The 15,785-nt window shown below is 42.4% G+C and overlaps 1 protein-coding gene across 2 annotated transcripts in view; it reads left to right on the forward strand.

Moving 5' to 3' along the window:
- Positions 1 to 15,785, forward strand: part of TMED2 (transmembrane p24 trafficking protein 2) — a 77,186-nt gene that overhangs the window by 14,517 nt on the left and 46,884 nt on the right. For both annotated transcript variants that reach the window (XM_069619684.1, XM_069619683.1), the window contains exon 2: positions 12,109 to 12,301. In XM_069619684.1, coding sequence (XP_069475785.1) covers positions 12,109 to 12,301 — 193 coding nt within the window. The remainder of the gene's footprint in view (positions 1 to 12,108; positions 12,302 to 15,785) is intronic.

Here is a 15,785-nt window from a genome sequence, read left to right on the forward strand (position 1 = left end):
GTCAGCATTTGTTTTTAAGTTGTTCCAGATAGCTAAGAGTGCTGATTCTGTTCCTCTTGCGGGTCTGAAGCGCTTGTGCTTGGTCTAGCAACCGGTGTTTTTGTAAGTGCTCTTGGATTAGTTTGTATACGTAGGTTTCTAGGAGTTTTGCTGGGTAGGGAATGTTTGAATCTGTCTGTAGTTGGAGAGGTCTTCCACGTCGCCACTTGTGTTCTTAAGAAGTGGTCCAATATATGCTGATTTGAAGGATCGTGGTATATTCAAATGGAGTTCTTTGTGTGAGGATTGATTTGTAGATGTCTGGGGGCCAGGGATTAATGGGCGAGCCTGCTTTCTTGCTATATTTTACCCGCTTGACAAATGTCTCCACTGATATTTGCGGGAAGTTTTGGAGTTTGTGCTCTGGCCCCTCACTGGAACCCGTTGGTTGTGTTAGGATTGGTCGGTCTGTTTTCTATGATTTGTCGGACGTTGATTTTTATTTTTTAAATGGTCATTGCATAGTTTCTGTGACGGTATTGGAGTGTTGTCGCAAACTGGTAGGTTTCTCATTTCGTTTATGATGAACATTTCTTTTTTTGTGTTGGTGGCTTTGGTGATTCTGTCATAATGCCTTTTCTTTGCCTTTTGAATTTCCTTCTTGTACTATTGGATTTGTCTCTGGAACTGAGTTTTCTTATCTTGGTCATATTCCTCCATTCTAGTTTTTTCATGGTGCTTAGTAGTGGGGTGAACCATTTTGCCATTGCTTTTTCTTGAGGGAGTAAACTGTTTTTCCGGGAAGATGTTCGATTGTATTAGCAATCCATGTTTGTAGTAGGTCTGTTTTTCCCTCTAGGTCTACTTTCTCCAGTCCGGTCGTGGATGGTTTTGTCAGCTCCAGTTCTAGTAGGTTGTTTGCTTTGATGGCTTTCCGTTTTTTTTTTTTGGTGGTTGGGAGCCTGAGGGGCTGATTGGTAGCCTTACTTGGTAGCGTGATTACAAATGGAATTATGAGATGGTTGCTCCAGAGTATCTGTATTGGCGCTGTGGTGGTTGGCGAAGATCACGGTGTGTGTGCCCTGCAGAGTGTGTTGCTCCTTTGACCAGTTGTAGTTCTATGGTTGCAAGGTACCTGATTAATGAGCTTTGTGAGTTGGCATATTTTTCTTCTGACCATGGATTCACAGTTCATGTTTTGAGGTTTGCCTGTTTTTTATTATCAGGTGTTCTTTGAATGCTATTGCAAAGACTCCTCCTTTTATCCATTTCCCGTTTAACTGTAGGCATTTGAAGTTGATGGTGAGGCAGCTTTGGAGTGTGATTTTTGTAGTTATCATCCAGCTATGTTTCTGTGATGAATAGTGTCGATACCGTTGTCACACAGCAGGTAGAAGATATCTGTTGGGTGTTTTGACATTGATTGGGTTGCAGTGGACTTTTATGGTATAATTTGGTTTGTGCTTAATCATTGGTATTGTCTTCTGATTGGTGTTTTGGTTTTCTTCCATGTAGATCTCAGGTTGTGGTGTTGGTACAGTGTCGTCGTCGAATAGCTCTTCTAGGTTAAAGTTTTTGTTTTATCGGGTTCCTCTTTTAATTCTGTGGCTGTTGAAGGGTGGGTCCTCTTGTTTTGGTGATATATGGGTTTAGGTCGTCTATCATGTTCTTGGTCCCTCTAGCTTTGTCCCTGCTTCTTCTGCGTGGTTGTGTTTTGTTGTCTGTCTTTCTTGATTCGTTTGTTGGGTTTGTTTGTTCCGGTGAGTGGTTGTTTGCGAGTTATGGTGTTTGGTATAGGGACTTTTCTCTTCTGTCTGTGCTTTTTGTTCTTGTTTAATGGGGGGGGGGTGTTCCGCAGTTGGGGATCTGTGGTGGCGTGGGGTTTGTTCTCACTGCCCTTTGTCTTTCTCATGGTCCTATTTGTTTTTGTGTTATTTGGCAGTCGGTTGTGGGGTTGATGTCTGAGAGTTTCTTCCTTTTGGTTTTTGTTTGGGTTGTTGCGGACGCGTTCCTTGTAAATTGGTAGGTTTATATTTCCTCTGAGTTTCCTTCGGGGTTGAGGGAGGAGCGGTAGCCCACATGCAGTGCTTTGTTGGTTGGCTGGATTTTTGTTATGATTGTATGACTGTGCATGTTTTTCCTGGTGGTTTTCGTTCGGTTCATTGCATGTATGATTGCGCGACGACAGCACCACACCCACAGAGTCAGTCTTATGTGCTTAGACTGGCTTTCTCGCGGGGTTAGTCTCGGCGCGGTGGGTTTGTCCGATACAAGCTTGAAGGCTGCCTGGTGGTGTGACTTGCTAAATAACATGTCTGGTTCAATATGAGGCTACGGTGAGACAAACTGTCAAGTTGGTGGCTGTGAGTATGATCTAAGAACGTAGTCAGTAATATTTTAATTGGCTTGTCCTACTAAAGCACAATCTTCTTCAAGGTAAGACTGATCAATAAATTGATATTTTGAACCAGTTACATGTATGTTTTTAAAAAGAGGGGGGAGGGGCAGAATATACTTCTTTTACCCTTCATTTTTAAGGAGTCCATAAAACCCATAACTGCAAGTCCCATCCATGTCAGGCAATCGCTCAACATTTCAACCACTATATGTCTACGTCGCTACTAGGGATACATATAAGACGCTTACCAAGATATTTCTCACAAAGTGGGGTTAATGCCTTACAGTATTGTACCAAGTGCTTCAGCGTTTCCAGCTCCAATTGTTCATTACAAAAACAGCAGTATGGCTCTTTTTATTTATTTTTCTTGATTTGCTTCTACTAAGAAAAACCTCCCTTGTATAAAGGAGGTTCCATCTAAACTTCAAAAATTCCTCACATCTGTAGCAACTTGGAAAAATGTTAAGGAAAGGGGCCGCAATCCCTATTTTATTTTTTATAATTGTACACCAAGTGAGTCATTGAGGCATAAGCATGAAAAAGGTCTAGTATGTTTCGCTAATCCCACTGTAAAAGAGCCATTTTTATCTCATCTGGACACATCGCTTAAGTCAGTGGGTCCCTTCCCAATTTCCCCAAGAAGCTTCTCAAATCGCACTTTTATTTCAGAAATCTAATTTGTACCCTTTACTGTCGGCAGATAATCCATCTTCTCGTCAATAGCAGCCGCTGGTATTACATGTGGTATTTTTAAGACTTTCTTCTACATACGAGGTTCCAATTTGTTAACGAGGTTCAAAAGCCCACTCTCCCAACAACTCTACTCCGTAGGCCATTTTGGGTACTACTTCCCCAAATAAACTTTTAATACTGGCTTAATAGTAAATCTTCCAAACCTTTGATTTTAAACATCTGATTGGCGAGAAGGGAAGCTTTTTGCTTCATCAAATTGACAATAAAAACGTTCTGTGGTTGGCCACAAATTGGTAACCCGGGTAGACTAGAGTTCACCTACTGTACACTGTTATTTAATTTCAATTTATAGCTTGGACAGCTCTTGGTTTGGGCAATCTGCAAGACTTTAGCTATTTCTGGGTTTATAATAAATTAATTAGCAGAGGTCAATAGCTCAAAAGCAGCAAGTAATCTTTGTAGGCCTATAGGGGTAAGGTTGAAAAGCAGGTCATCTGCATAGACCAACCATGACACTCTAAAAGTGCCGATTTCTGGAGATATGGCAGCCCCTTCCAAATATTTCCAACGTCCGAGACCTATAAATTAAATAGGCAGGCAGCAACACTGCATCCCTGCCTAAACCCTGAGTTTATAGCAATTCTTTTACATAATGAGCCCCCCCTTATTCAATCGGACCTGAATGCCAGAGGATTTGTGTAAACCTATGATCAACTCGAGAAGCCCATCTGGGATCCCCCAGCTAGCGAATTTAGCCCATTGAACCTTTCAGTTCACTCAATTGCAACATACACTACTGAAAACATCATTGCCCAAACCAGAGATAGCAGTGTTTTCACCAGAGACCCAATCGGATTGGTTCTGTTTCCTCTCCTAAAACCAGTTTGTAGGCTGTTTAACCTCATGATTTTCTCTAGCCCATGACTCCAAATCATCTAACAAGAGGGATGTGAAGACATTACTATCCGCATCCAATATTGAAATGGGACAGTAGTTTCTTGGATCGGTCCTCGCACCCCTCTTGTAAATCTGAATCACGAACGCAGTCTTCTAAGTTTCTGGAAAGCTCAAGCTATCAACCAGACTACGAAATAATACAGTAAATATAATTGCCCAAGCCTCAGGATTAGTTTTCAATTGGTTATTAAGCTGATGCCATGGAGTTAGTGCACCTACAAATAATATCTAAAATAAGTGCATTATCAATCTTAAGCTCCCAGTTAACAAGGGAGCCTCTCAGATATATATCTCCTTGGATATCGCTTTTCTATTTTTATTTTGATGTAAATCTAGCCAAAATTCCATTCTTCAGGACAGCTAGCATTTGTTCTGCATCATTCTGAAGAATTATTGCACAGTGTTGCTTTATAAAATTCTTGTAAGCTTGTTTTGACTTTCTTAATCATCCACTGCAGCAATAAACCTCTTTAACATATCTAATTGTAGCCCCTTTTTTCTGCAATGATCCACCCACCTGTCTAAGCCCACTGCGTTGCCCACAGAAGTTATCTTCAGTTATCTCCCTAATTGTTTTAGAATGGTTAACACGATTAAATATTACCCATTTCCACTCAATGGTTGTGGATTGGAGAATGTGATTAAATCTGATATGGAGCTTACTCATAGCTGCATCATGGCATTTAACTTGATTCCTACTTTCATTTACCAATAAGTCAGTTGGGGGGGCCCCCCTCATGACTTAACACATGGTTATATAAAAAAAAAAGCCTGAATTGAACTGTGATCACTCCATTCAGTAGGTATAACACCTTTCTTTTAAAACCAAATTAGTGCACACATTATCAAGGGTAGACAAGCTGTATCTCCTCTGCCAAGTCGAGAGGCTGGGAATGTCTGCCACCACTCGGTTATAACCCGACTGAGGTAAAACAAGGAACCCATTTCTTAGAATTTCTGAGTTTTTCAGGTTCGCCTTCTAGAGAAGCAGCAAATACTCCTCCTCATCCAACATATTAAAAATGCAATCTGAGTTCAAATCTCCTGCAACCACTTTGTCATATTCTAGCTTCCATTCAAATATTGTTTTGGCCACATTTAAAAAAAAAAAAATAAAAAAAAAAAATCAACTTATGCAAGTAGATTGATGGACTTTGCCTAAATACTGAGACTTTCCCCGGCTGTAATTCCACAATTTGAGCCCCAAGCCCTAAAAAATAGGCAAATACTCCCAAAATATAAAAATGGGCAGTAAAAATACTCTCAACAAAAGCATAGGAAACAAATATGTAGAATCTTATGCCCCTGCTATCGTCCACACAGCTCTATGGATTTGTTTGGATCCGTAGTACCACAGGGAGAAACTGGTATTACTGCCTGTTCCGAATAAGAAAACCTGTATGAATAATTGGGTGCAAAGAAATAATGATTTTAAAAAAAGGTATTTCGAAATGTTTTCCAGTTAAAAACGTTTTTAATCACCTGTAAAATAATACTCCCACTGGGAATTGACTTCCTATTTTTAAAGTTGGGAGTAAAAATGTGAGTAAAATAACTTCCAAATCTTATCTGTAGCACTGAGAGCCCCATATAGATCGTTGTCCAAAGTTTTTACTTTTTATATCCCGAGACCTATGAATCTCAGTCAGTAAGCTCCCTGTTGGATGCCCTCCATGGCCAGATTGCACCCTTTGTACAGAAATGACATAACCGTCAAATGGTTGGTCCGTAAGCCATATCTACTGGAACATTATTATACTGTGAGTTCTAATGAATGTCAGCATTTCTGGGTTTGAGAGCAGATGACCATGTCTTTGTGAGTTCCATGAAATACACATCTTCTCGGAGGCTACCACCTCGACGTGGTTTCCACCATTCCTATCGTCATTTGCCATAGATGCTGCCATCCAAGCAAAGTCGGTCTGATCTAACTTTCAGCAACCACCCCAGATGACATTTTAACCTTTCGATTACATTGTAGTGGCAGTTGGTAAAAGGAGCCAATGTCCCCCAAAAAAGTTTCCCTCTCGAGATAACCTGGATGAAGAAGCCGAGCTAAATGCATTCAGAAATTTCAAAACCTAGCTGCTTCACGGTGCACCTCCTTTATAAGATTACACACACAAATTCTACCCTTTCAATATCCATACTGGAATTAAGTTTGGAATTTCTGCAGCAATTGCTAGAACATGCCTTTTATTTAAGCACAACGTCAAAGAGTCCCCACAGCAGGTGCTGCCCTCCGTCTTTAGCCGGATCTCCTTAAATTCCGTTAACTCCAAGACTTTCTTTGCCTCTTCCTTCTCTCTAGCTCTACCCTGCGGTCTGTTCTCCCTTGTCTTCACCCCTTAATTGCACTGTTAAAACTGCAGAATCGCTGCCAGGCCCATTTGCTGTCTACCAAACTGTTAAATGTATTTTTTTACTCACTCGATCTGTGCAGACTATTATCGTCTCAGAATTTCAAGGGATCTGAGTGACTGTTTCTCCCCATGTTCCCAGCCTGCTTGAACGCTTTGAAACACTTGCCTGTGTATAGGCGCTGTATAAATAAACAACACCATACCATATAGGCTACAGATTACTATCTTGTATGTTTTAAAATTGTGACCAAATAAAGGGGATTTTCCTTTCAAAGATTTGATTTGCAGTCCTAGCTGTTTGCAAATCATCTGTACTCTGATTCCCCCTTTAAGACTGGGGCAGTTCCTCGCCCCATTCAAGTGACCCCCCCAGAGTATGTATTTATGTTAGAAGTGTTCAAAACGGAATACCTACTCTTCTGACACCATTCCGCTCAGCACTTCACCACACCTCCCTGAACAAACCCTCCACTGACAACTCGCACATTCCTATTCTTGACCATAAACCCCCACATAACCTTCACACACCACATATTTTGCGTTAGCGGTGTAGCTGCATCTTTCATGACGAAAGGTGAGACCTGTTCTTTCCCTGGATGACTTGCGTACCACAGTCCAGGCACTAGATCTCTCCAAGCTGGATTACAGAAACGCAACTCTCCCTAAACGGCAGCAAGACTCGATCTATACCTACTGCAGGGCTTGCTGAACACTAAAGCTATACTGCACCACCTCAAAACCCAATCGTACCTTCACAACTGCAAAACCCCTCACCCCCAAAAACACCAGACAAGCCAACCAAAATCACCCGCACATTCCACTCTGCAAGCTAACCTGCACACAATAACAAGCCTTCAGCCAACAAAAGCCTCACTGTGCCTCTTTTTCCGCACCTAATCAAATCGCCTCACCTGCTATCAGTGTCTATCCTAATCTTCCTAAACTATTGTGAAAACTTTGTAGCTTCCTTTTCAACTCCTACCTTGGAACTTTGTCAGAATCTGAGGAGGGCCAGCACTAAATGGCAATCCATGCCTGAATAACCTCCCAAGTTTGACTCCCACACTCCTCTTCCCAAAAAACCCTTCCATTACATCTTGTGGAGACTGCTACCAGTTCAACAGGATGAAGAACAGAGGCCTGAAAATTGAGATTGGCCAGCTCCTTCACAGAACATCCTGCCTCTTCACTATCTATCCTGGCTCAGTTCTGGGACGATGATTTTTTATTTTTTTGTACGTTACTTGCTTCCTCCTGGCTGCTGCCACCAGGACTACCCATTTTACCACCCAGATTCTGCAGCGTGGCTATTGCTGGGCTCCTGTTTGTATTATTGTACATCTCCAGATCCTTTGGTAGTCCTATATGCTTTAGCAATTTGTCTTGGGATGTGTGGGGACCCCAGGTGTAGTATGTCCAGGAGTTATCCCCTTTCAGACCTTCTTCTCCACCTTCACCACACAGGATACTGCAAATCTAACTTTCACATGATAGGTACACTGCAATTTGTGACTCCTTTTATAACAGATCGAAGGAAATGGGCAAAAAGCTGCCAGCCATTATGTCACATTTTAGATCTCGTTGAAGCCATGCGTGCATCCATGGCATCAGGCTTCTTGTATAGCCTAAGGACTCGTGGATCATTCTTTCACCCTCATATAACCTGGTGTAAAATCTAATTTTTCTTTGACCTTCTCTTTTCATTTTGCTGTTGTCCAGAGAAGCTTTTGTGCAGGGTACATGTTCACTTTCATTCACAGGTGACCCCCCACGCCCATAGCCCCACTTTTGTACGTGTTCTCCCAGCTGCCATGAGTGCCACTTGTCTGCTGCCCCCTCCAGCTTCCGCAAGTTCGCCCCACCCCCCCTCCCATAGGATCTCCTGTTGGCATCTCGTCCATTGCCCCCGTTCAGGGCAGTCGTCTGAGAAGCACTGTGCCTAATTGGTGGGAGGTGCCTAATTGGTGTAAGAGGAGGAGTACAATGACTCCTACTCTTTGCCATTTAGGTGTCTCTGGGGTTCTGCCTCCAGTACTCTCCAGGGAAGCAGGAAATAGTTGGAGTGAGCTAGCACAGGGAAGGCAGGCAACTGAGGTATAAATGTCGGTGTGAGGATGTGAATTGCAAAAGATTTCAGTTTGCCAGGTAGGCGGGAGCTGGCGCCAAAAAGGAAATGTAGAGCAGAATACTTAAAAAAAAAAAAAAATATTTAGAAAAAGAGGGAGCAATCGCACATGGACAACCACCCCATGTGGTGGAGGGGTGTGTGATGAACGAGGGGCGGTTTTAGAGGGTGCAGATAATAGAATTGTATTTAAAATGTCATATGAAATACTATATAAATAACCTTTAACTACCTCCTAAAGGATGAAAGCCGAGTTGTCCTTATCTTGATTCAAACCTGCATATCCTGGCAGCATGTGCTCAACCCAGTGAACTTTCTTACACTTGCAAAAATAGCAAAGTTAAGTACCTTGTTGAGTGTGGTAATGGAGTAAAGGAATCTATTGCAAAGGTTTGAGCTGTAATCCATTCTACTGAGGGTAAGGGTGAGATGAGATTTAGAGTGGAAATGGGTGACACTGGATGGAATTTATGGGTGCTTTGGTTGAACTTGGCTTCCGTTTGGTGGAGGTAATGAACTGTTGTAAATTCAGCTCACAGTGCCAACACCCCATGATGCACGTTATGGAAGAGGGTGGCATGTTGCTGTCGATGGACGTGATGGAGTATGCGCCTACTGGTAAGGTGGCACTACACTCCCCTACGGTTGTCTAAAACGTTTCTAGGCACACCAACCCCCCCCCCCCACTGTTGGAGAGGCTGCGGTGAAAGGTGTGACTACTGGCACCAGTGGTGGAATTGTCACGAGGTGAAAATGTACTGGAAAGTGGTCCTGGGGTGGATTCAGGCCATTGATGGGATATCCAGAGTACTCACACCAGTGCTGGTCTTGTTTGGGGTGGAATCGGATGATGACTCTTACGAGTCACTTGCGCACATGCCACATAATTTATTATTAGCAGCAAGGGTTTGTTTAACTGTCAAGTGGAAGTCAACCACCCTCCCCACAAAAAGAGAATGGCTGACCAAGTCGCATGCCATTTATGAAATGGAGAGCCTCACAGCCGCTGTTCACGAATCTCGCAGGGACATAGATCTGATATGGCTACCCTTTTTAGAATTTTACACTGCATATTGGGATTCCGTAAGGCCGAGTGACTAGACCTATTACCGTGAATAATTAGCAAAAGCTAATGGAGGTGCCCCAAGTCGTCCACGGTCCTTCATCTGTGTCTATAATCTGTAATGCAATCTAAGTAATGAAAAAATATGCTACCTAGTGTGTGGTTTTCAGCAGACAGTAATGAGGGAAAATGGCTGCTTAGTGAAGGCTGAACATCATCCGCAAATGATGATGTGATAAACTAAGGAACTGGCCTGGAAAATCATACAGTAAATTGCACCAAAACTGCTTTAGTGTTGAGGATGCTTCCCACAAGGGTAGTGCTCTGAAAGCAGTGGTGGGTGAGAGTTGGGAGGACGAATGGCCTGGCAGTCAAATCCGCTTGGATGCGGATGAAGGACTGGTAAAACTGATGGAGTTGGAGATCTGGGTAGTGCTGTTTCTTTGGAGTGACTAATTGGGTACCTGTCCTGAATGGATGTTTTGACTCCACGTGGTTAAATAATACACTTGGATTTTAAAATAGTGGGGGGGGGGGGGGAGAGAACGGAAACGGTAAGGTGGGGACACTAGTGTTTGTGTGTTTTTAAAATAAATGGTGGCTGCCGTCCTGTTCTCGGTAAAGAACCTTGTGGTGATCATGAGGATAGAGAGCAGTTGGTAAGGGCAGAGGTAGATGCAGGTAAGGACGCCTCATTTCCATACAAATCTGGGGTGTACAAAGGGATTGGTGTTGCAGAAATGGGAGCAAATGTGTGGTACAGGGCAGTGAGTGGGTCATGGGATCTTGATGTTTTAGTAGAAAAGTAGCAAGTAATGTCTTTGACGCAAGAAACGTCTTTGTAGAGGGGAATTAAGCTAGACTGGTCCGTTTTGAGGTTGGGCTGTGGAAAGCATGGACTGGAGGGCCCAGCATAGCTTGAAGGGTGTGAATTGGGGGGAAGACTGGAGGTTGGTGCAGTAGGGAAATGGTAGAGGAGAGCACCCTTGGGGAATTTCCTTGCTGGAGGAAAGGGGTGGGGGGCGGTTGTGATGCATGACCCCAACTGCTGACTAGTGGGTTGGCAGGGGAGATCCATGTTTTAGAACTGGAGGAAGCAAAATGGGGAACGGGATAGTGGTGTTCGGAGGGATTGGTAAATGCCAGGTTAATCTTTTGAAGGGCCTTTTTTTATGAAGTTGTAAAGGGATGGAGAGAGAACATAGATGTGGACCCAACTTGGTTAAGATTAACACCTTGGTATTTAAACTCGGTGATGGAAGTGGCATGAGTCAAAAATCGGGTGCTAATATCAGCTCCTCTGTATCAAGCACCTGGTAATCTGGGTACTTCCTGAGGAACTAGTACCTGCCACACCACAAATTTAACTTGCAAATTTACAAAATATACAAAGTTGCAATCACATCAGCATGGGGCCAGTTTACAAGGAAAGTCCAAAGCAGTGCCTGGTAGTTGTTGGTGTCAAGTTAACCAGCCACCCATATGGCTACAAGCAGCTGCTAAATGTCTCCAGGCAATTGTGAACCCTGAAGTGGATACTTGGGCAGATACAGTGAATCTTAGGGAGTATTAAGGGGAGGCAACGACTGTAGAGGAAAGGTCTAATGAATGGCCACTTATGTGGGTTGACTTGTTGTGAAGGGTGGCCAGAGAAGGGAGAGTTAACTTGAAGACAGTGCACCTTAATCCGGTTAGAAAGGCTGACGTTTACTCGAGTAAAAGGTATAGTTTGGGACAAAAGAAGTACAGCGCACCAGTAGTCTGCTAGGTGAGTTTTGTCTTTATTTGTGGGATGTACATTTCGATCAGTTATTACTTCCAATAACACATTTACAGATGGCGGTGGCCTTACGAGGGAGGTTGGAACAAGGAATTTTAAATAGGATGGATGCATGGATAGTTGCATAGTCTCTTTACTGGTCCGGAGACTGAGGTGTTAGAGGCGTGTCAGTGACTGGTTAGAAAATACCTCTATAAGAGCGAGTATTCCAGATCCCTAATGAGAGTGAGAGGGTTGGGCGGGATGACGTCTGGGGTGGTGACTGTCCCCATCAAAGAGACGGACGAGGGTTGAAGAGGTAAACTTGCATGTGGGCAGAAAAACTTGAGCCTTTAGCAGTAAAGGAAACCATCTGGATAGGGTGGGGATGTCCGACAGTGCCTGGGGCAACATTAGCGCACATGGGGTATACATGCCAATACCTAGCATAGGAACCTGAGAATGAATGGTGGTATTGCCCTGCTATATGGTGGCACTAACCGGTGAACTGTACACTTGCACGTATGCAAAGGCCATAACTATTCCCATTGCTAATGCTTCTTTAATTTGTATACAAATTCACCACAATGGTGACCAGTGCAGTTGTCACCGATATAAATTAACCTGAGTTTATGGCATGTTTTTGGACCTGGTTTAGGACTATTTCAGAATCCATACTTTCTCTTCCATGCACAAACTGTTGTTGGATAAAAGCAAAATATGATGAATTTGTAAAATATTTGTCATTTTAATTGTTTATTTTTATTGTAGATTACAGGACCAGACGATAAAGGGATATACAAGGGCGACCGCGAATCAAGCGGGAAGTACACATTTGCTGCACACATGGATGGAATTTACAAGTTCTGTTTTAGCAACAGAATGTCCACGATGACTCCTAAAATAGTAATGTTTACTATTGACATTGGAGAAGCCCCAAAAGGGCAAGACATGGAAACTGAAGGTAGGCAGTGCTCTAGGAGGGAAGAGATTAACTGCTTCTTCATTCCTGGTTAAAAAAAAAAGTTGATTTTCATTAGCCTACATAGTATTTTAAGGACTAGCACATGCAAGAGAATAGAATGTAGGGAAATCTGGTTAATCCCAAATCTGTGAATTGTTTTCGCTAAATGTCTCGTTTTGGTTTAAACCATTGCCTTGGTATGCTGGAAGTGCCTGTTGGTTAAAGGAAGGAACAGGCTAGCAAAGCCTGGCATCATTTTCTTGAATCCTGTTGCATAAACAACCTACACACCAAATGGACGTGCTAGTTTGCATCAGGCTAGGAAATGGGGGCTACAATATGAAACCAAGGAGGATTACGGGCGAAAGAATAAATGAAGAACAAACGTATAGTGCAACTACCTATATTACAAAACTGGATGCTCCATCATGCTTTTCCGACGGGGTCCCAGATAGAGCAACTGTCAACAATTGAGCATCAGTTTCAGACACTGAAAGTATCTGAACCCTGCAAAGAAAATAAAATCCATCTCCAGCATGAGTGAATGGTAATCTGGTTTGCATCCTTCAGGCTAGCAGTAATTGCTTTTATTGCAGATGAGCACAATCGTTGCTGGAATTATTCTGTACGGTACAAATTATGATAAACCGCTGATTTTAAAAGGTATTGGTCTGCACCAGTTAACTTGTTTTATTATATACATCCCGCACCTGAGATTAGGAATGATACATTTTAGAACATGAAGCAATCATGTGAGCTAGGGCGCCAATGTCGGAGGCTGGCTCAGTAGTTGGTCATTGGATGAGTCAAACCCTAACTTGCAAAGCAGTCCATAACGCTCAAATTAAAAAGGTTGTTTAGGGTGGTGAAACATAACCTGTCTAAACGTCGTTGCATAGTAAAATATGTTTCAGAGCAGGTTATGCATGGCTTTTTTTCTGTCAAGGAGTGCGTTTTCGGTTGCCTGTAAATGATAAATATCATAACTGGGCAACTAGAGACTTAAGGGAAGTCTGGTTGGTTATGCTGAACACAAAGCTAATGTGGAGTTTAAGAAATGGAACCAGAATGCCCCTTGTCTAATCAAAAAGACTGAATGGCTAAGTCTGAAATCTGGTAATTTTGAACCACCATGCGTCTTGCTATTTGCAATCAAATGGAGAAAATACTTAGTGGGTAATACGTTTGGGTTGCTGTTATTTTCACTGCTTGAACTCTTGCCTACCAGCCTGATACATAATGTAAAACATCTGAAGACTGCTGTATTTTAATATTGTTTAAATGTGTGGGTCATTTAATGCTACCAGATATTATTTGCATTCAAAACTGTTTTATCTCTTGAGGCCAGATGACTGAATACTCTTAAGGAATACATAAGTGGATAAGAGGAGATGTAGCCTTATTTTTAAATCGGGGTGCAGAATCTGCACTCCCTATTAGTGATATTTGACTCTTGGCGAGTAAGAAATGGTGTGCTATTTTGTATGTATAGTTGCAAGTGACTGACTTTTTTTTTTTATTTTTTTTTAATTTTATTTTTTATGGCTGGCTACAAGCTCTCACATTTTTGCCCCCTGGTTAAGTGACTCACTAGAAACCGGGATTTGATAAACATCTTCATTACCACGAGCTATCTCAGCCAGTCTCAAATAAAAGGAGTGCCATGTCAAAGAAAAAAGTAGAGGGCGGGGGAATGGGACATGCATTGATTTGATTTACAATAACTACTCCCACAGCCTAGCCACATGCAAATGGAATGTCAATTTGATGTATGTGGCTCATGCCAGAAGTGCTGCCGCTGTTGATTTTTTTTTAAGAAGGCTTCAAAGTAATGCACCAGGTGCAGTTTGTCAAATTTTTCATTTAAATGTTGCTCTTGTGGAAAATAGTCCAACACATGTATATAGTAACTCCTATATAATAGGAAGACTACAATCACATTACAATGGAGGTGAATGGAACAGAAAACTGGAGTAAACATGAGCAAGTGGATGTTTTTTCAATGTGATACTTAACAAGATCAGTCTACTGGGCTGTGCAGACCAATGCGGATGGATCATTTCAGCCTTGGTGGAGGAAGGATGTAATTTAGGCGGGTATGCAGAATATAGATTCCACACACTTGTTTGTGTTCGGGGAAGTCTAATTTTTAAGGCACAAAGGTAAATATGCTTCATTCCATTACTTATGTTTCAGCATCCAAGCAGAATCCAAAGAGTAAACTACATTGCCCAGCATTTGGTCCTCTCCGTAGTTTTCTTGGAATTCTAACTAGTATTGCTCATAGTCAAATCCATAGTGTGGCTCCCTCTGACCTCTTCCTTGTTCCCAACAACTCCTCCTTACTTTACGGTGACCAGCACTGTGTACCTTTGCAAGGTCCACGTCACATTGTCGGGGAGTCCACACCCAGAAACCTACGACAATGGTCTAAACTGCAACTAGCATCAGTGAGTGGCTTTTATGATCTCAATTGCAAATAGCAATGTGCTCCAAGTTTCAGAACAAGAAATGATCAAAACATCACTGATCTGGTGGGAACAGGCATGTACAGGAACCAACCTGTTCAAACCACGCTTGATAACCAACTTGTAATAGAAGACTATAGATCTGATCTACTCTCCTATGTTTTTAATAGAATTTCAATGTCCTTAATACAAGAATGAGGACTAGATATGTATATGGGAAGACCCAGAGTTGAATATTGGGCTTGTCCAAACGTTGCTCCCAACCAACAAAGCCACCTCCTCTATTGGCTTAAAGTAGAATTCATTAACCGATTCACCAGCCTAATCGAATGTACTGATTTTATATCTTCCAGTCAATCCCCAATAGGAGAGACTTTGGAAGCTATATCTCTTGTGGCATAATGAGTCCTAGTATTTGGGTTATGAGAATTACCCTATCTAATGGGTACATGCCTTGCCACAACTTGTGTATCCCCTCCAAACTTGTAGCTGTGCGTCTACCTGGTCGGTGCCGAAAACACTTTTGGCAAAATGTCTGCCTTTAAATTAGAGTAATGACGTCCTTGCAAAAAGCAAGGTTATGTCATTGCATCAATGCTAAGGTCTCAAAGTAAATAATGGGCCATCAAAGTGTCTTAAAATGTTATTTCTTCCTTTTTAACATACAAGGCAAAGGCCAAATGAAATGTACGTGAACATGCTAAAGTAATTGTGCTTTTCCTACTGTAGAAATTGGCAAAGGCAAAGATTCCGGACTAACTGGGAGAATTCCAGAGCTCTCATGTCTGAAATGCACTTGCATGATATCAGAAACAGGAGCATTGTGTGCTTACAGGCTAGCCATTGGAAACTCAAATTTGCATGGTCTTCGAGAAATTAAAGCACAACCCAGAACTTCCATAGGGCGGCATAGGAAGGCTCTGGAGGTCTGAGAAACCTTACCCATCGACCAAAGGGTGCTCGCTGACTGGTTTGCTTGCCACAAAGTTTGGCAGACTGCAATTGCTGACCTGTAG

Source organism: Ambystoma mexicanum, chromosome 10 (assembly GCF_040938575.1).
Source record: "Ambystoma mexicanum isolate Mex_15411 chromosome 10, UKY_AmexF1_1, whole genome shotgun sequence".
Classification (NCBI taxonomy): domain Eukaryota; kingdom Metazoa; phylum Chordata; class Amphibia; order Caudata; family Ambystomatidae; genus Ambystoma; species Ambystoma mexicanum.